This window comes from Quercus lobata, chromosome 9, assembly GCF_001633185.2.
Source record: "Quercus lobata isolate SW786 chromosome 9, ValleyOak3.0 Primary Assembly, whole genome shotgun sequence".
NCBI lineage: Eukaryota > Viridiplantae > Streptophyta > Magnoliopsida > Fagales > Fagaceae > Quercus > Quercus lobata.
The window spans coordinates 39163924-39186331 of NC_044912.1; the positions used below are offsets into that span (position 1 = coordinate 39163924).

Below are 22408 nucleotides of genomic sequence, written 5' to 3' on the forward strand. Positions count from 1 at the left end.
TCAATTCACACTTTGAATATTCACCATTGGAACTATTTTCCTATCTCTCCTTAGTCGCAGTTAATTAGAAAACAAGCAATCTAATAAACCCTAACTACTAAACAACCCAAGACAAGCGCTAAAGGTTTAATCTAGTAGCAGCCTTTAGAATTAGAGAGATCGATGAAGCTAAACAACACAAGCACAAGCGGTCGCATTTAACTTAGTTGAGTGTTCTTCCTAAGATCTAATAATTTATGGTGCAGCAAATCATTAAATCTTGGTTGCTTCACAAATTAAAGAGATCAAACAATTACGGATTTGATATCTAACCTAGCAGTAGATTGCAACGAATAATAAACTAGTAGGCCTCTTAGTAATTAAACAAAACAATCATGAAAATAGGCATAGAAGAACATCCGATATTCAAAGCATAAATTGAACAGTAAAAACAAATTAGATCTCACAGTTTTATTGATTCTGAGGCTTCAGTTTCCTTCAACCAAGTATAAAAGTTTAGCCAAGTAGAGCCATGATGAAAACTTGAAGGATTAATTAGAGAAGAGGGGAGAGAAAGGCATGTGTGTCCAATCTGATTTCTCCTCCCCCTTTTACCCATTAATTCCCCCTTTTACACGTTAATTCCTGCTTTCCCAAGCCTACAAAATCTCCTAAAAATATTCTAAATAATAATATCCAAATCTAACTAATTAAGGAAAAATATTAAAAATAAAACAAAGTCCTAATATAACTAGGAAAGTGGCGTTTTTTAGCTTAAATTTTCGAGCACCAGATCTGGAAGTTTCTGAAAATAAATTGCATTAGATCCGCATATTAGAATTTCGGGCAAAGGAACATTCCAGAACGTCAGCAGTGCAGGTGCAGCAACTTCAAGCCCGATTTTGACCTTGATACGGCCTGTATCTCTCAAAACTCAAAAAATGAAACTGTAGAGTTTTTTCTTGGCGTTCCATAGCATCTTGAATCATCTCAATCGAAGTTCTGATGAGAGAGTTATGCCCAGATTACGAAGCAATGTTAAAGCTGTCTAGAATCGCCCAATTAACTATGTTTCGCACTTAATGCCTCCACTTGCATTCTAAATCAAAATATAAGAATAATGGGTAGATTTAGGCTCCAAATAAGTATAAAATACTAAACATTAAGGGAGAAAAATATGACAATTTGCATTCTCATCACACAATTAGGTGATAGGACCATTTAGTGTATGCATGAATGCCCTTGTAGGGTTGTAACCCCTTAGGGATAGGGTATGATCTAGCATGTACAAGCAACAAGGTTGCTTTCCCTAGGGGTTTAATAATGGATGTTGTGCGAACAGGATAGAAAGAACCTAGAGTAGAGCACAATTTCTTTGATGCAAACAAAAAGGGCACACCTGTTACAAGACATTTTCCCCTGACCTCTAGTCCTATAAGGGTATCTTTTCCTAGACTCGGATGTTCACACTTTGGGCTTTACCTAGTCCTGATGGGCTCTGGTTTAATCTAGTCCTCACGGGTTTGACATAACTAGGCCAACTGTATGCAAAGGCTTAACTAGTAGGCTATTCCTATGCTAGGGTACTCAATCGCCATACTCGTCCCTTCATGGAAGTTGTGCGGTAGGAAGGATCGAGGGGGCCTTTTTAGCTACTCCTGTCCACCCATGGACCTACAAGTGCCTACAACATCAGCCCCAAATCTAACTATGGGTAACATTGCTGATGTTTTCGTCTGGGCATCTGTAAATGGGGCTGATGAAATCCCTAGGGAGATGTGACTATGCCAGTAGTGCAGAGCCCAGGTTCAACTCAAAAAGGGTGTATATGTCTTGCAATCCTTAATGAAGGGGTAAGACTTTTCCAAAGTACAGTAGATATATATATATATATATATAAATGAAAGTGGATAAAGGTGTAGCAGAAATTAAATTTTGCTACCCTATGTTTGCATTGAAGGAAAGTCATAAAGCATGTGAGGAAAATAATAAGTATGTGAGGAAAGCGGTAAAGCATGTGAGGAAAGTGGAAAAGCCCCATGTAAAAATACTGAAAGTTCAAAAACGTGTAAAAACACCCTTGAACGTTTAGACCCCCAAATTACAACTTAACCAATTTAAGCAATATGTCAAACAACTAGTGTGCGGAAACTTAACATATGCTATAATATGAAATTGGTTAAAATCTATCTAAGCCAACACAAAATAAAATCCACAGTAGATAGTATAAAAGCAAAGATAGAGAGGAAGGAAGATGCAAACACAAAGACAACACGGGATGTGTTATCGAAGAGGAAACCGAAGCCCTTGGCGTAAAATCTCTCCGCCGCCCTCCAAGCGGTAAACAATCCACTAGAAAATACAGTTGGGATACATGGACAGCAATAGACCCTCCAAGCCTAATCTACCCAGTGCACCTAAGCCCTCCAAGCTTCTTGCTCCAACGAGGTTGCGCCGAACCTTTTTCTTTTCTAGCTTCCCGGATTCCGCTACTAGACCGTAGCATCAACCAGTGAAGATTGGTTCCTTCCTAACTGCTTCCCAGAAATCCAAACAGCTGTCTCACAATGATGATGATGATGAGAACCAGGTTTGGTATAATGCCTCTCAAGGATTTGACAATGGAGAGGAAGAGAGTTGAGGAATTTGAAGAGACTCTAAGGTATAGATTGTGGGTGAAACAATCTTGTTTTTCTTTAGGGTTTCTCTCTCAAAATTCTCTCTGGAAGCTCCCTTTCAATCGTGGGTAAAAGGGGTATTTATACTGGAGTGGGAGAGGAATGTGAAACGTCAGGTTTTACAAAACAGGGGTGGCTCGCGGCTTGACCTCGCGGCTTGACCAAGTCGCGAGATCCAGTCGCGAGATAACTGTATGGCCAGTTGTCCTGTAGTGCTCCAGCTTGCATGACTGTTCACCTTCCAGCATGCTTGGCACGTGTGCTGTGTCTGGCGGCTTGCAGCCGCGAGTCACCCGCGAGTCCCAGCCGCGAGTCTCTGTTTTCTTGCACACTCTTGAGCAATCTTCACTCTATCTCACTCATTACCCTTACATCAAACCCACCTAAATACATGGTTACTAAATGCTGAATTACAAGCAAATTTGGCACGGAATAAAGCCAATTAGATGGTTGAATAAATTCAACCTTACAATCTCCCCCTTTGGCTATTCCGTGACAAAACCCTAAAACAGACTCTAGACTTAACATGTGAGTTGGGAATAGTTGAACAAAACTCACTCACACCTAACTCTAGAAGCTGTGAAGCACTTGAATCATATGAACATAATACTCCTGAAACACAACAATACACCATGATCATTGTAAAGCAGAAAATCGTAAAATGCATATGAAACAGGCAATATGTGATCAAGCAAAAAATGGAGTTAAGAAACAAACCATGGCTTGATCAACCAAGTGAACACCACAAGGTAGTGATCACAGTGCTCATTCACACTTGGAATGAACACAAGGACATACAAGTTGACAAGCACAAGACAAGACACTTGTATGTTCAACACTCAACCAATGCATAGTACACAAGGTATATGCATCTAGGAACAATCCTACAAGGGCACAAGAGTGACAGTACATAAACCAAAATGCAGGACATTTAGATTAAAGTACTGATTTCAACATAGCATAAAGGCTGCATAAGCAAGGTACATACCATAAAGCCTACAAACTATGCATAAAACATTAACCCTGAAAGCTTACAAAAGCACATGGGTACAAACATAAAAACATCCTGAATAATAAACCAAGAGTATAGGTTAAGAGTTAGAAACAGCTATACACCAAAACATAGTGTATCAAACCCATATAAACATTAAATAGTCCAACAAACATAAACCTAAAACCATAAGTTTAGAGGATAAGACTAAAAACAAAAGTATGACAAAAGTATGTGTGTACTCCCCCTATCACTATGCACACTTCCCTTTGAAACTTTCTCCCCCTTACTGAATGCTCTCCCCCTTTTTGTCACGAATAGCTAAAGGCTCTCGTCTAACTTTCGTTGAATATCATCTAGCTGATTCTCCATAGTCTCGAGACGCATTTGGACATGATTGTTTGTGGAGTAGAGAAGTGCCACAAGCTCATCAACGCGTTTCTGAACATGCTCAAGTACACTGCCGACTCTATCAGTATGAGGAGCAGTCTGTGCTTACAGAATACTATCCGGTGAAGTTTCAGAAACAGCACGTGATGTAGATGTGGTATGTGCAGGTGTCTCTGATTCAGGGGCAGATGGAGTAACCGGAGAGATGTGAGCACTCCTTGGTGATTTAGAGGAGTGACTTCTGCTAGCTTGAAGAGTGAACATGGAAATGGGACGCTGACGGGTCAACATTTTTCCATCTGCAGGAGGAATAATGCCTTCACGAAGAATGAGCTTCATGATGAGACTGCAAAATGGAATAATTCCTCGAGCTGCAGTTCTACACGCGGTCTTCCTCAAGGTGTAGTAGATGTGAGCACATATATCAATGGGGGCTCCTGTAATAAGGTCACAAAGGAATAGAGCTCTCCCAAGATTGATGAATGTAGTATTGGACAGTGGGTACAGATTGGTGAACATGATCAACTTCAGTGTGGTCAGCTCAGGTGCAAACTTTGCGGTGCTGATGGATGTTCCTGCACTGGATACTTCATGATCGGATCCTAGGATTTGAAGAATTTCTCCAACTTCTGGAGTTCGTTCATCATAAGGAGTTAGATTCACATTCTGAGGTCTAGTGATGCCGAGAAGATCTACGATGGAGTCTGGGGAAACACTAAACTCTGTTCCTCTGACCCAGAAAATGAGTTGAACTCCAAGATTAGTTGCATTGGAGAAGCATTCTTTGACCAGCTCATCCATTGGATCATCAAAGTTCCCGAACAAGTTTGCCCAATCTCGTTTCTCAAAGATTCGAGGGATAAAAGTGGTCCCTAAGGTGTTAAACTCTACCACCCGTTCCATTATAGTAGTTGACTTGTCAAAAACGTTTGAGTAGGCGTGTGAGTTAAGCGGAAGTCTGAACCTATCCTCATTGGGGTCTTGAGATGCCTGAGATGATAGTCGAGTCCTTTTAGCAACTGGTGTTGCTGGTTCGTCAGCAACAATATCTTTACCCCTGGAAAATCGACGAGACATCTGCAAGAAAACAAGCCCACAACAAAGAACCAAACAACAGTACCACACAAGATAAATGTCAACAAGATTCAGTGGAAAAAAATTTTCAATATATAAATACAAACTGAAGATAGTGCAGACCCAACCAAACTTCCAACGATACCATAGATAGTGCAGCAAAATGGTGATAGTGCACAAAGATATAGAAAGACAAAACAACTGACAAAACTGTCAATGAGACAGGTTATCATGACCATGATATGCAAACAGATACGGCATTCGAACACTTAGAGCAGATAACATAAAACACTCCACAAGAGATATGGACATGAGAAAATATTTCAACATGAAGTAACAAATCATCCAAACTAGAGCACATGGTTGAGAGACACACATTATGTTCTCATAAAAACTCAGTAACGAATACCGAAAACTAACATCAATACTCAAGCAAGTGAAATGAGCAAGTCAAATAAACACCAAACCCATTCAAGAAAAGATTTTTAGACTCAATCAACAGGCAAATATCAGAACAATGAAAAACACATTGTGACCGCTCAACATGAAAACATATGAGAACAATATCAAACAAGACACGCCATACCCATTACATAAAGAGAGAAGTATTTCGAACACAATATCAATCCAAACTGTAACAGAAATATCCAGGAAAAGGAAAATGAGATTGAGAAAGCAAAACCCATACCTTTTCTTGATGATTTGGATAAGAAATGAAGCACCAATGAGGTTTGAAAATGGATTCACGGAGTGCTTGGAAAGGAGAAAGTTTAGAGAGAAGATGAACAGTCACAAAAGTTCGAGGGAAAACTGAAAAAGATTTAAAAACTGCTCCTGTTTCTGCCAAACACGCATTTTTCGCGACTTTATTAAGTCGCTACACAGTCGCCAGTTCAAGCCGCCAAAACACTCAAGGACAAAAAATTGGAAAATTTTTCTAAGTGTTTTTCCCGACTGGAAGGTCTACCTGCGAGTGAGTCGCGATCTGAGCCGCGAAAATCTCTGAGTAACCCTCGCGACTGGACCTCCCACTCGCGAACAAGTCGCCAAAAATGACCCACGAAGATGTGACTGTGGCACGCGACTTGACATACCCGCGACTGAGCCGCCAAAACAGGGCAAAACTGGATTTTTGAAATTTTCAGATTTTTCAAACAAAATACTTTCCAAAAACACCTAAAACACTCAAAAATCTTTTTGTGCTTGAATTAACAAAGATTGAGCATGTGAAAACACATTTCATCAAGTACAATCACACAAATGAATATGGAATTTATTGAACATAAACTTGTGTGTTGTGTGTGGATATCAACAATGAGATAGTCCTTAGTCTAATGTGAAGCTTCAATGATCAATTCAACCAAGACATACACAATTAGCACTAGATCATGTGACCCATCTCAATTATAGAAATATGTATATATGACCTCCCACAAAACTTGATAACATAACTTGGAGCTTAACATTTGACTCCACTTTCAATCAAAACATTTGATCTTTTTGATCTTTGAGGAAATCATTTCTCATTGTGAGAGTGATATATGACAATTCACTTTAAAGAACAAGCCTTTGGCTTTTTGAATAAACATTCACTTTAATATAAGGTCGCTTACCCTTTTTCCTAGTCAAATACTAGAATGTGCGACAGGCTTTTGCAACTCAATATCTCTTTTCATTTGGAGATTTACATTTGATGAGCTCTTTTTAGCAAAACAAAAATAAAGAGTGGGAAGATATATAGACACAAGTCTATGCATGTCTCAAGATCAACATAACCATTCACTAATCATTCATGACAAGTTTGAAGATCTATTTACAACAATCACATAGATTTCAAGATTTTTCCCACAGTGATATGAGTGCATGAAAACAAGTAATGCTCGAAAATGCACAAAGCCATTAGCACAAAGGTACAAGGCAAAACAAGTTTTGAGACAAAAACTCAACAAAGTCAATCAAGCTTTTTGATTTTCTAATTTTTATGTGATTTTTGGATTTTTGACACAAGAAACAAAAAGATTGATAAGACAAAATTAAAAATATGCACAAGTAGACAAGCAAACAACCAACAGCAAAAACAGCAAGCAAACAAACAAACATTGTCACAAAGCATAGGAAGTATTAATGCATGGACATGTTGTAATGCTTATGCATGAGTACCCTTTTTCACCCACACGTCACTTGCGTTTGGGGTGATTTCCTTATAGGATTGGGTACGGGAGTTAGGGCTTTCAAACCTTCGTGAGAAGCTTTCCAAGCAGTTGGTGAATGCACCAATCATCTTCATCACGTTCATCATTCCGGGATCTCCATTTTGATCTCTAGATTGATCACCTGCCCAAATTCTCCTATCATTTCTAGGTCCTCCTGACCTTTGAGGAGTTGCACTGTTCTTTGCTCTCAGCTTTTGGCAATTTGGTCGAGTATGCCCTTGAAGTCCGCAATAATGGCACACATAAGTTCCTCTAGGACCTCTTTGTGGTCGTGGACGTGACTTGGCACGAGATTCAGACCTGCCCACAGACTGATTACGGGGATTTAACATCCGTTGGTTCACCACATTCTTCTTCTCCTCCACCTCGAGCTTCTCACCAGTAAGGTTAGCTACAACTGGATCTTTGGCCTTTACAAACTTCACTTCTTTAGTGACATTTCCAGATGAACTACTTCCTCCGGTATATCCCAATCCGGATTTGTTTGAAAAGCTCTTTTGAGATGAGATAACATCATCTAGCTTCTTGGTGGTGACCCTCTCTACTTTAGCATTTACTTGCACAACCTCATTCTCAAGAAATCTTACTTTTGTGTAAGTTTCGGACAACTCACCATTCAGTGTTTCTATCTCACATTTGGCCTCCCTATATCGGATTAGAAGACTTTTGTAGTCCTCCTCAGCCTTCTTCATTTTTCTCATAGCAGCCTTGGCCACCTTTGTGTACTCACCCGACTTCTCCAAGAGTGAGTTATAATTCTCTTGAAGATTTGCTGTGCTTTCTTCCTCTTCAGCATCTGATTCTTCAACAATTCCTAGTGATTCATCATCACTATGTTCTCCAAGGTCTCGTACAAGCAGACTCAACTCATCTGAAGACTCAACATGAGCAATAGTCATAAAAGCCGAATAGTTCCCTTCTCCATCACAGCTCTCTTCAGATTCTGAGTCAGACGAATCCGAGTCACTCAAAGTCATGGCATACACTTTACCTTTCGATTTCAAATAATTCGGACATTCCTTCTTAAAGTGTCCATGCCCGTTACATTCGAAACAAGTGACACCTTGTGTAGGTTGGGATTCTTTTCCATCTTTCCTTTTGAATTCCCTTTTCTCCCTTCCAGAACTTTGGAATTTTCTTTTATCATCAAATTTGCCATTATTTTTGAATTTCAAGAACTTTCTGAAATTTTTGACAAGGTAAGCAACATCTTTGTCAACCATATCTTCTCCCGATGAGTCTTGATCTTCCACCTTCTCATTGATGGTCTTTAGAGCAAGAGATTTACTCTTCCGTTGATTGGGCAACGACATCTCATAAGTCTGCAGAGAACCAACCAGCTCCTGTACTTTGATGTCATCAAGGTCCTTGATCTCTTCAATTGCTGTCACTTTAGCACGAAAACTTTCCGGCAATGATCGAAGGATCTTCCTTACAATCTTTGAGTCCTCCGTTTTCTCCCCCAAGTTGAACTTACTGACAACCACCTCATTTAGCTTTCCATAGAAAGAGTTAAAAGACTCATCCTCACTCATTTTGAGCTCCTCAAACCGAGTGGTCAGCATTTGTAACTTGGTGTCTTTCACTTTCTTCGTGCCTTCATAGGTGGTTTCCAAAATCTCCCATGCTTCTTTGGCAATGGTAATGTGAGAAATCCTGTGAAATTCATCTGGAGACACACCATAGAAAATAGCATTGAGTGCTTTACTGTTAGATTAGATGCAGCAAGTGCTACCTTATCCCAAGTGGATTTGGCTGTCTCAGGTTTGGTCCAACCAATCTCAACAGCATCCCAAACGGATTCATCAATAGAACACAGAAAAGCTCTCATGCGAACCTTCCAAAAAGTATAATTACTACTATCAAAATATGGAGGTGCATTTAGGGATTGAGACCTATCCATCTCAAAAGGGAGTCAAGGATCACACAATGGTAATTAAACCAATAGCAGTGTACCCGCTCTGATACCAATTGAAAGTTCAAAAACGTGTAAAAACACCCTTGAACGTTTAGACCCCCAAATTACAATTTAACCAATTTAAGCAATATGTCAAACAACTAGTGTGCGGAAACTTAACATATGCTATAATATGAAATTGGTTAAAATCTATCTAAGCCAACACAAAATAAAATCCATAGCAGATAGTATAAAGGCAAAGATAGAGAGGAAGGAAGATGCAAACACAAAGATAACACGCGATGTGTTATCGAAGAGGAAACCGAAGCCCTCGGCGTAAAACCTCTCCGCCGCCCTCCAAGCGGTAAACAATCCACTAGAAAATACAGTTGGGATACATGGACAGCAATAGACCCTCTAAGCCTAATCTACCCAGTGCACCTAAGCCCTCCAAGCTTCTTGCTCCAACGAGGTTGCGCCGAACCTTTTTCTTTTCTAGCTTCCCGGATTCCGCTACTAGAACGTAGCATCAACCAATGAAGATTGGTTCCTTCTTAACTGCTTCCCAGAAATCCAAACAGCTGTCTCACAATGATGATGATGATGAGAACCAGGTTTGGTATAATGCCTCTCAAGGATTTGACAATGGAGAGGAAGAGAGTTGAGGAATTTGAAGAGACTCTAAGGTATAGATTGTGGGTGAAACAATCTTGTTTTTCTTTAGGGTTTCTCTCTCAAAATTCTCTCTGGAAGCTCCCTTTCAATCGTGGGTAAAAGGGGTATTTATACTGGAGTGGGAGAGGAATGTGAAACGTCAGGTTTTACAAAACAGGGGTGGCTCGCGGCTTGACCAAGTCACGAGATCCAATCGCGAGATAACCGTATGGCCAGTTGTCCTGTTTTGTCCTGTAATGCTCCAGCTTGCATGACTGTTCACCTTCCAGCATGCTTGGCACGTGTGCTGCGTTTGGCGGCTTGCAGCCGCGAGTCACCCGCGAGTCCCAGTCGCGAGTCTCTGTTTTCTTGCACACTCTTGAGCAATTTTCACTCTATCTCACTCACTACCCTTACATCAAACCCACCTAAATACAGGGTTACTAAATGCTGAATTACAAGCAAATTTGGCACGGAATAAAGCCAATTAGATGGTTGAATAAATTCAACCTTACAAATACCTCAAAGCCTCCTTTTTCAGGAAAAAGGATTTTGGAAAAAGTTTTTTTTTTTTTTTTTTTTTTGCTCTTTTGAAAATAGTTTACTAGGATACACTAAAAGTCTTTTTCAAAAGGAAAGCCCCGGATGGCCAATTTCTATGTTTTTGAAAGCTAATGTCCAAAGATTATGGTTTTATCAAAAGCTCTAAAGGCTAAACTCTCATCGATCCTCAGTGGAGTCGCCAGTCTGTCGACGCCCAGCCTCGAAAAGCGGTAGCGGAAAAACCACCGTCGCTGTCATGGGCCTTTGTTTGACCACTCACCATGGTGACGCTCCCATGCACACGGGGGGCCTGTTGGAGGCCCTTCCCAAGTGAATGATGTTGCAAGTGTGCGTGTGTGTGGTGTGTGGCGTGGTTTACACAAGGCTTCGGGTGCTCTCTCTCTCTCTCGATGGAGGAAGGTAGGTCTACCTTAGTGTTATGACAGGAATTTGGGCCAAATTTTAAAGGATTACCAAAAGTAAGTGGAGTCGCCACCAATCATTGGGTTTTTCTAAGGTGTGATTGGTCACCTGTTTCTAGTTGATTTTATTACCAATCCTAGGCTAAGAAAAATGGCATTTTTCCTAATCTAATTTGGATGGCAAAAAAATCTTGAGTCTTAGGTCTAAAAGTTTGGTTACATGTGGGGAAGGTGTTAGGCACCTCACAACGCCTGTCCAAAGACAGTCCTTTGTTTTGATAAAACCTTAGGTTATGTTTGGTAACAATTTTTGTTTTATATTTTCAAAAACTTGTTTTTGAGAATATAAATAAAAAACAATTTTCTTGTATTTTTGAAATCAAAAACATGTTTGGTTAGTTGAAATTAAATAGATAGTTTTTTGAAGAAAAAAATAGAAAATACTAAAATATGTTGTTATTAAGATTTGAACTCTAATGCTAACTCATTAAATGAGTTAAATTCATTAAATTAAATGCGTGTTTTCATTGACTTTTGAAAATTAGAAATTGAAAACAACCTTTTGCATGTTTTCAGTTTCCTTCACAAATTGAGTTTTGAGAATAGTTTTTGTTTTCTGTACATTTTGGGTTGCCAAAAAAGTTTTTAGTTTCAAAAATAGAAAATTGTTTTTGAAAACATAAAATAAGGGGAAAAAATAGTTACCAAACATACCCTTAATTTTCGGAGATTGGCAGTGAAGACATGATTTTGGCATTGGCTTTTAGGGTTTTGCATGCATGGGGGCTTTGAGGTTTGGCTTTTGAATGGGTGTGGTCCCAATCCATGCTTTCCTAAGGCATATGAGCAAAGTGCCAGATTTCCACGGTGAAAAGCTGGCGACAGGTCACCTTACTTTCGCGGCAGAGATTAGGCATCGCTTGCCTTAGGTGACACGGACTGTGACAATCACACCGAAAAGGGCAAGCAAGTATATATATACATACGTCATGCACAATGCTAGCACACAGAGCGGGAAAGTAAATGCCTACATCCCTAGAGCATGGCCTAAAATTTAGGTGCTAGAAAATAAACAGGGGTCGTCATACTCTAGAGATGAGGACGAATGGTACACAACATGATATACCTAATACAACCCATCTAAGAGGGAAAGGGAGGAGGAAGGAAGGGATTTTAAAGAGTACAAAACCAAATGGGAGGGCTAGACCCCTAAACCTATGGAACATAACTGCTTGGCTTATATCCACATTCTTGCATCCTTGCTCTGTTTGCTTACGCCTGGGAGACTGTGCCCTAGCTCCATACGTCCTCGCTCCATGTGTGTACATGCAAAGGCAGAGACAAGAAACCAGCAAACAAGCAATGGAAAGAAAGAGATGTGTAGATAAGGCGCAATGGTTATAAAGCAAACAAGCATACAAGCGAAGGCAAACAAGCAAGAAAGTAAACAAAAGGTGGTGTCCATAGGGGACAAATGTAGGTTTGGATCGAATGTCCATTGCTTCATTGTGTTGAAGCATGGACGACACACTAGCAAGCAAGACTCATGCATGGACATGTAAGCAAGCATGTAAAAATGCATAGAAAGGCAACAGGTGGCACAAGCAAGCATGATAAGCATATCATTGCACAGAGCGAAAAAGGGGAAAAGTATGCATGAAGCAACCGGCATCATGGTGATGCATCCCAAAAGGTTACATTCAAACAAGGCTTCATGGGCGTCAGATGTAATCACACAACCACAAACCCGCTAAGGGCATCAAGAGTGGCAAAGCTTAGAAAAAGAAAGGCTAGTACAAGCATAAAGCATAAACGTAAGCAAGCATAGACATGCAAATAAGGATGATCCAAACCCTTTGATGTGGGCCAAGGTGTATGGACAGTGACAAAGACCATAGGGTCTAGATCAGGTCCAAACCAATAGGCCAAAACACAAGAAAGAAAGACAAAGCGACAAAAGGGCTACAATAGCACATGGCATGACAAACATAGCCTAGATCTAGTCATACAAATATGGCATGGAGCTCACAAGCACATGGAAGATAATATAAAGTATGTAGAGAATATAGATCCAAGCACACAAGCATGTGGAAACATATATCTAGACATCTAGGCATAGAAACATGCATATAAACGTGTAAAAGCTTAACACATAATCATGGAAGAACATGGATCCAAGCATATAAGCATGTGAAGACCAAGATCTAACCATATAGCATGGAAATAAGCACATGAAACACATAGATCCAAGCAAGGCATAGCCAACAACATCATACAAGCATATGAGCATGTAACCCTAACGTCGACCTAGAACAAAAAGAGGTACAAAACATAGGACAACATGGCATAAAGCCTAAAGCATGTAGATCTAAACATATAAGCGTGTAAGGATGTAGAACTAAGCATGAAACATGGCAAAAAACATAAAAGCAAAGAGATTTAAGCTAGAAACACAAATAATGCAAGAAACATGCTAGGGAAAGCAATAAATCATGTTATTAAGGCAAAAGAGTAAAATAAATACTACGAAAATATTTATAACGTTAGGGGTGTGGATGGTAGCTAAAAAAGCTTCATCCACACCCCTAAGCCCTAAATCCCAAATGTAGAACCAAGGAAAAGATGATTGGGTATAAGACTAATACCTTGCGCTTTTGGTGAAGAGAGAAGAATCAAAAAGCTTTGATGTGTTTTTGGGTGTTTGGAAGAGATAAAAATGTGTAGAAAAACCAGGTAGAGATCAAAACTTAGCAAAAAAAAAAAACATGGTCTCCCCGTTTAAGAAGTGCTTAGGGCTATTTATAGCCTTAGCACGCTTTTCGAGGCGGCAGCCCTACAGCCTCAAACCTCCTTTGATCAGGTTGATCTTGACACCGTTGGAAAGATCTTGACTTCTTGATTTTAAAAAGGTATGGACCTTGAAAATCCAACGGTCGGATCGAAAGTTATGGCTTTCGAAAGTTAGCAGTGCATCGATCGATGTGTCATCCTAGTTTTCGTGATATCTTGGCCGTCCTAACTCCGATTTTGATCCCTGATCAGTCGTTGGAATGAGAATTTGATCATCTTCGTAATGGCGTTGGTTTCAACCAATTTTGACAACCAGATCAAAATTAGGGTTTTTGGGCCCACCCAAGATCAACTTCGGGTCAAACTTAATCAAAGTTGTTAAAAATATCTGAGAAGTTCGAGTTTGATGTTAAACTATGAAAAATGTTATTTTGTGAGGATTTTGACCTTATTTGACCTTCAGTCAAACCTAGGGTTGACTAGGGGCATTTTAGTCATTTTAGTTTAAAAAGGCACTTCGGGTGCTTCGATGTCCGAACGGGTTACGCCACGTCATTCTGGATGTTCTTGCAGCCCATGGAGAGAAAATAATATTTTTATATTTTTTAGAGTCTGTCGCGCAAATCGAGGGCAGACAAAATATGGTATCAACAGTGGTTAAGACAACTCAAGAAGAATGCAGAAGGGAAACCAAGGTAAAGGAGAAAATAAGGGACAAATCATTGGAGACGTTATGGAAATGTTGAAAAACATTTCATTATGCCTAACTTCACCCTATGGTTTGAAAGTTATGTCAGTTGTGCCCTTCCTTTTAAGGACCTCATCCAAAACACTCCTACAGTGTGGGTGAAGAAGAGTACTCATGCATGATGACTCACTATGTCCATGCATTAATACTTCCAATGTATTAGGGTCATAGTTTCATGCATCATGGCATACACATTCTTCTAGAGTTGTTGCTTTGTTCCAACATGTTTCTTTTATAGGTCTTTGTTTTGGTTTACCTTGTTTTTGTTGATCTTACTTTATTGCTTTTTTTAGTGTGTTGAAAAATTTAAAAAACTCATAAAAGGAATAAAATCCAAAAAGTTCAATCGCTTGTGTTATGTATATCACATGTTAAAGTTTGGCCTAGTATCTCCATACTAATGAAGTAGTGCATTTACGAGTTTAGCTTGTTATATATGCACATTTTTAAGTGTGTGTGAAATCTAGAAATCTACGTTTGATTGTTGTAAATAGATCTTCAGGCTTGTCATGAATGATTAGTCAATAGTCTTGTTTGATCTTGATACATGCGTAGACTTGTGCCTATATATCTCTTCACATTTTTTTTTTTTTGTCAAAAGCTCTACAAATGTTAATCTCTAAAAGAGAAAGAGCTGAAAAAGCCTTGCTTCGAAAACTAGTTTGACTAGGAAAAGGTAGAGCAAATATGTTTTCAAATGTATGATGCCAAAGCCAAAGGCTTATTTGTCAGAGAAATATAAAAAATTTCATGGCTTCGCTTCTCAAAAAACAATTGAGTTGTATAGAACAAAAAGTATGAAAAATGGAAGCCAAATGAAAAGTTTTCAATCAATTGTAAACACGTTGGTGGGGGGTCATATATGTTCAATTCCACTAGTGAGATAGGTCACTTGACTTTGTGCTAGTTGTGTATAACTTAATTGAATTGATCATTGAAGCTTCATACTAGACTATGGACTAGTTCATACTTGATTCACACACACAACACACAAGATTAATGTTCAATGAATGCTAATTTCATTTGTGTGATTGTACGTGTTCAAATGTGATTTGTGTATACTCAATTGCTTGATGATTAAACCCAAAAAGATTTTTGAGTATTTTATTTGTTATTGAAAGTGTTTTTGTGTATCACTTTTGTGTTTTAAGAGATTTTCCAAGAAGCCAAAACTGTTTTGTTGAAAAACTCCTTCAGAGGTGATAAGGCAAAAATGTATTGACCCCTTGGAAATTAATTAATTAGGTTCAATTACATGCAATGGCATGGTAGCACAAACAAATCACCAACTAAACTAAATACAGTGGAAATTAAATTTGACACGGTGATTTGTTTAAGGTCACCAAGTGATATTAAGGTCACCACTCCCAAGAATCCACTAATAAATAATCATGCGATTACAAGTAAAAGGAATCTTACCAACTACCCTTGGCCTATCCCAAATTACCAACGTACAGTTGAATCTTCACTCCAATAACCAATTGGACTTGATCTTGTAGTGGCACTATTTCCGTTTAATGCACGACTCCCAGTATGTGACTAACCAATGATGCACGAATCCCAATACGTGACTAACTCCAGCAACTTGAAGAAGGTTGTTGGCTACAAAGTTCTTTACTTCATGCACAATGAAGATCAGGAAGCTTCTTGATTACAAAACCCTTTGGTGTAAAAACATGGTAGCTTCTTTCAGAGAAAATAAGGCACTAGATCACTTAATGCATGTGCGACGCCCTTTAAAATAATCCTTAAATGTCTAGGGTTCTGAGAAAAGAAACCCTACACAAATATACAAGATTCTACATGCAATTAGATTTGAAAAGTCTGATTTCGTAATTCTTGACAGAAATAGCTTGTGTCGAGCTTGTGTCGATCTTCAAAATTAATTCTCAATAGAAAGGATTTTGTCGAGACTTCTGTTGAGCTTTAGTGAACATCTCTTTCTTCACTTGTTTCTTGGTCAGATCTTCATAGCTTTAACACTTGACTTGAACTCTTATTTCTTAAAGTACTAAATCCATCCTAGATCTACCTAATTACAAGTAAAGTGCATTTTGTCAAACGATTAGCTAATTACATAAAATATGTCCTTAACAATCTCCCATTTTGGCAATCCATGACAAAACCACAACAAAACAAATAATCATGAGAGAAGTCTTAAAATCACTAAACTCATAACCACTTGTTGTATTACAAAATAAATCTATCCCTACTACAAACTCTTGAAAAACTTTGCAAGAAGAGAGTTCATGGCAAAATAGACTTTCACAACTTGTCTTTCTAAAACACTTAAACAAAACTCATCAAGGCATCATGTGTAAAACAGAAATAAAGATTGTGTACATAAAGAAGCATGCGTATAAAGATAGAGAAAAAACAACACATGTAAAGGTAGGTTAAGAGAAACATACATCATCATCATATATGAAAATAAGTACAATGTATGTAAATATAATGGTCACAAAACCAAGGTACGGGAGGCTAATGTAATAAAAGAAGAAAATACATAAAGTCCTCACTACATCCCTCAAAAACTATGAACACTCCCCCTATAAAAAAATGTCTTATACTAACTCTCCCCCTAAGTACAAGACTACTCTCGAAACCAAAACAACTCCCCCTTTTTGTCACGAATGACAAAGGGCAAGTCACTGAGAGGTCATCATCTCGTCATCATCGGAAGAGTAGCACCATCCTCATCATTGTCCTCAGAAGGAGAAGCTGTGGGATGCTCTGGAGAAGGAGAGGGAGCAAAACCAGCCATGCAAGCCTACTGGTGAGCAATGCGACCCACTCGGGTGTTCACCTAACACGGATCATTAGTGAGATAGTCTAGATGACCACCAAATTTAGCCTGCATCCTTTGGAGGTGCTCCATGATGGCCTCAAGGGTTATACCACCAGTTGCGGAGGTAGAAGGGGCTGAAGAAGATGGAGCCGAAGATGGTGGAGCTGCAAGAGCCGCAGGATCAATTATCTCAACACGTGGCCGCTTCGACTAAAGTTGAGCCTTACTCTGCCAGACAAAACCAGCACTAATGGCACCCATGACAATAAAGAGAGGAGAGAGAGGAATAGGAATGGAGAAGTGCTGAAGGGTCTGCGTGATAGCTGAAGGAAAGATGGGCTTATCACAAGTAGTGGTATCCTGATAGACATCAATAACAGATGTGATGAAATGAGAGGGAAAATCAATGGTAAGATCCTCCATCAAAGAAAGAAGAAAACGAACATGTAGCTTAGTGATGGAGTTATAGTGAGCCAATGGTGTGAGAGTGAATGTCATCACCACGTTAAGGAATCTCGGGCCTTTTGCAAAACCCGAGCATGGAGTGTTTAGCTTACCACCCTATATGGAAGGAGTCCCACAAAAATGGGAGATGAGTTCATCTCTAGACACGGTTCGAAGATGATCACAACCAAGGTATTCAGGATGCGCTACCCTAGGGACTCGTAGTACCTCGGCAACAAGATTCGGGGTAACTACTCTACATGTACCTCTGAATCGCATAGCGAACTGAGGCACAGAGGTATCAATGCCATGTATGTTGGAGTAGAACTCCTGTATAAACATAATGGGACAACGCACGGGTTTCTCACATAGAGATTCCTATCCCCAAGTCTAAATGACATAGGGTAGCGAAGTGTCAGAGAAATTTGATAGAATGACCTAGCATTCCGAATGAACACCACGGGCCTGGAATTTCTCAAAAAAGTCCGTCTTGGCCTTCTTATCACGGAAACGAATGTGAGATGGAACAGAAGGAAGAGATGAAGAGGATGACCTGGAACCTTGAAGAGGGTTTCGAGCCGGAATGGATTTTCTCTGTTTGGGTGCCATCAAGAGGTTCTATGAGAGAGAGAGAGAGAGAGAGAGAGAGAGAGAGAGAGAGAGAGAGAGAGAGAGAGAGAAAGAGAGAGAGAAGATAGAATAGAAACACAATCTCAGACCATAAAAGGAGAAAAAGAGAAGTACGTATGCATAAAAAGTCCATGAACATGTGACATGAAAATTTAAGAGCATCATGGGTAAAACCCAATCCAAACCTAACAACACTCACATTAATAATAAAGCACACATCTAACAAATGTATGAAACATTGTTATAATGCTAATGGAATGCAAATGCATGATCATATAGCAACAACATCATAACACCCAACCTAAAAATTTCAAGAGAAACTCAAAAACCCCAAAATTTTTGAAAAAACCCCAAAACCTAGGTCTAAATGCATGAAATGCAAGAAAAGAGAGAGGATTAGAACACTTACCAAGTGTTTGGAGCAAGATCTAGGCCGAAAAATACTTGGGTGTGAAGATTTTAGTGAAAGTGAAGAGTTTGGGTCGAGAGAGAGAGTGAAAAAAGAAATCTGAATCGCGCCTTTAAATAAAAAACGCAGCTCGATGGATTGAAGTTTCTATCAAGGATCTATTGAGCTTTAAATCTCGACAGAAGTGAATCTGTCGAGGTGCTATCAAGGATCTGTCGACAACAAAAGAAAGGTCTCGATGGATCTAGAATCTGTCGGGAATCTACCAAGCAGACAAATAGCAAAGAAAATTTGGCTCAATGGATCGAGGAAGCTGTCGAGCTTCTATCGAGATGAAACCCAGAATTCTCTTTAGATCGAGAAACTGTTGAACTTCTATCGAGAAGTGACCCAGAAATCTCATCGGATCAAAGATCTGTCGAGATTCTATCGAGAAGGCAAAGAGTACAGGAAAATTCCTCAATGGATTGAAAATCTGTTGAGGTTTCTATTGAGGTTAAAGAAAGAAGCTCGATAGAAATGGAATCTGTCGAGGATTTGTCAAGAAGCTATCAAGCTTGAAGAAAATGAGTTTTTCAATGAGGAAAAACACAAGGAGATAAAAGCACCAAGCAAGCAACTCAACCAAAGATCCAATCAACATGTTAAGCTCTCAAAACATCTCTCAGCATATATGCAAGGCATTCATACATCCAACACACACACACACAAAACAAGTCTAACCAATTTTATATTTCAAAAGCAAGTTAAGACAATTTAGTGAGCATTTATCAATACATGTATTTCTTGTGATGGCCAAATCACATTGTACTTGCACATGTATCAAGAGTAGCAAAAAATTTACGTGTTGTGTGTGAAACATAGCAAGAGTGTATAAGTGTCTCATATTATGAAGATTTGAGACATAAGAAAAATCAAATTCACTCACACATAATCATAACTGGTTGATGGGGACTATCACCTTCGAGGTACATCCTATAACTCCCACATCTCCTAGAAACACGCTTACAACCATATTAAAAGCATTTTAATCTTTTTGCTTTTATTTTTTTCTTTGCAATTTTTTTTAAGCATAACATGCATAGGCATATAAGGGAGAGAAGAAATACCCATTTATGTAAGCTAAAACATCCCAATTTTGTTGTGCATAAGTACACAGATGTTATTCATGATTGGCGGGTTTTAGTGGTGAAATGGTTATTTAAGCCTTTCTCTTAGGATTTTCTAGTCCTTCCTATCAAAAAGAGTGATATGAGCATGAGATATAAGAGATCATCTTAATCGTACTCATCACAAACACGATCCACAAAGCTCACTTGCTTGATTGTGCATTGAGATGCTCATCTAAGTTACAAGAGATACAAAGCTAAGAAACTTTGTTTCAAAGGCCATCCAAGGTACACAAGTACCAAAATACAAAACACTCGCTATTTTTGTATTTTTATGATTTTTTCAATTTTTTTAATTATTTTTATGAAAAACAAATAAAGCAAAACTGAAAACAATCAAAACCAAAACATGAAAGAAAACACACAAAGCATAAAACTAGATGCATATGCCTGAGGAGGAGAGTGAGAGAAAGAGATCACTCCAAGGAGATTGCACCAATGTTTTGGTGTAGAAATTCAAACCGTTTGCTATCCAAGGGCTTAGTGAATAAGTCCACCTTTTGATCATCAATATGAATGAATTCAAGGGTGAGAGTGCCATTGTCAACAAGTTCACGAATGAAATGATGTCTAATCTCTATGTGTTTAGTTCGAGAATGTTAAACATGATTTTTAGAGATATTGATGGCACTGGTATTGTCACAATAAATGGTGAGATGTTCTTGATGAATACCATAATCAGAGAGAAGTTTTTGCATCCATAGAAGTTGGGTGCAGTAGCTACCAACAGCAATATATTCAACCTCAACAGTAGACAAAGAGATGGAATTTTGCTTCTTACTCATCCAGGAGACGAGATTATTACCTACATAGAAACAATCCCCTGATGTGCTCTTTCTATCATCTGCATTCCCAGCCTAGTCGACATCAAAATATCCAGCTAGGACATCATTTGTGTCCTTACTGTACCACACCCCGAAATCAACAGTGGACTTATTTTATGTTTCTTTTTAAAACAATCGTATGAGACTCTTTGAGATTAGCCTGATATCTAGCACACACTCCTACATTGTAACTTATGTTAGGTCTACTAGCAGTAAGGTACAAAAGACTACCTATCATGATTCTATAGAGAGAAGGATCAACACTTTTTCCTAATAGGTCTACAGTGAGTTTAACATTTGGGCTCATAGGAGTTCTAACGAAACTAGCAAATTCCAAACCAAACTTTTTCACACGATTTTTGGCATATTTAGATTGAGAGATGAATATACCTGATTCTTGCTATCGAATTTGTAGCCCAAGAAAGTGAGTCAATTCTCTAATCATGCTTATCTCGAATTCAACTTGCATTAGCTTTGAGAAGGTGTGAGCAAGATCATTCTTTGTGGAACCAAAGATAATATCATCAATGTAGACTTGTGCTATTATCAATTCTCCATCCTCCCTTTTGATGAAGAGCGTTTGATCAGCTTGTCCCCTTATGACTCCATGTAGATCAAGTATTATGTAAGCCGGTCATACCAAGCTCTAGGTGCTTGCTTCAATCCATATAAAGCCTTCTTAAGGTACAACACATGATCTGGATAGTGTAGATCAATGAAACCTTTAGGCTGAGCAATATAGACATCTTCTTTCAGGAATCCGTTCAGAAAAGCTGTCTTCACATCCATTTGGTATAGCTTGAATTTCAAGTGACAAGCTAGGGCTAGAAGAACTCGAATGGATTCCATTCTAGCTACTGGAGCAAAAGACTCATCAAAATCCACTCCTTCCACTTGGGAATATCCTTACGCCATAAATCGTGCTTTGTTACGGATCACATTTCCTTCCTCATCTGTGTTGTTATGAAATATCCACTTTGTGCCTATGATGTGCTCTCCTTCTGGTCTAGGTACCAAGGTCTAGACATTGTTTCTTTGAAACTGGAGCAATTCATCATGCATAGAGGGCCTCCTCTACCTTCGTGCGCTCAACTTGCGACAAGTAGCAAGAATAAGATACAAAGTTAGAAACACACTTATCAACTGTACGCTTTCTTAGTGTTAGTTCATTCATGTTTCCAACAATGACTTCTAGAGGATGGTTTAATTTGATTTTGGAAGATGGTCCTTTTCCTTTAGCAGATTCTGGCTTCGGAGATAAGGATTTCTCCATAGGGGCTTTCGCGGTAGATGGGGAGTTTGAATTATCTGAGACTTCTGCAACACTTGGAGTACTCGGTGTACTAAGGGATGAAGGTTCCTTAGCCAACTCTTCATGATTGACTTGTGGATCTGAGGTAAACGTCATCTTGGGTATCTCCTCAACACTTCTAGATAGATTTGATGAAGGTGCTTCATCAACAACAACATTGACTGTTTCCATAACCTTCATAGTTCTTTTGTTGAAAACCCTATAGGCTTTGCTTGTAAAAGAGCATCCCAAAAACATCCCTTTATCACTTCGGGAGTCAAACTTTCCCACATTCTCTCTATCTTTGAGAATGAAGCATGTACTTCCAAATATCTCGAAATACTTCACATTTGGCTTTCTTCCTTTCCACATCTCATAAGGAGTCTTCTTTGTGCCAGGTTTGAAGTATACCCTATTAACTGTATGATATGTTGTGTTGACTGCTTTTCCCCATAGATTTATGGCAACATCCTT

At 39.0% G+C, this 22408-nt stretch overlaps 1 protein-coding gene across 1 annotated transcript; it reads right to left on the reverse strand.

Annotated features, from left to right (window-relative positions):
• Window positions 1-17377: 17377 nt before the first annotated feature.
• Window positions 17378-21432, reverse strand: LOC115961716. The gene is made up of 3 exons (XM_031080644.1): window positions 21284-21432; window positions 17878-17941; window positions 17378-17728 (listed from the first exon to the last, which is right to left on the reverse strand). Exons 1-3 carry the CDS (start codon window positions 21430-21432, stop codon window positions 17378-17380), a joined length of 564 nt encoding a protein of 187 aa, XP_030936504.1.
• Between the last annotated feature and the right edge of the window lie 976 nt (window positions 21433-22408).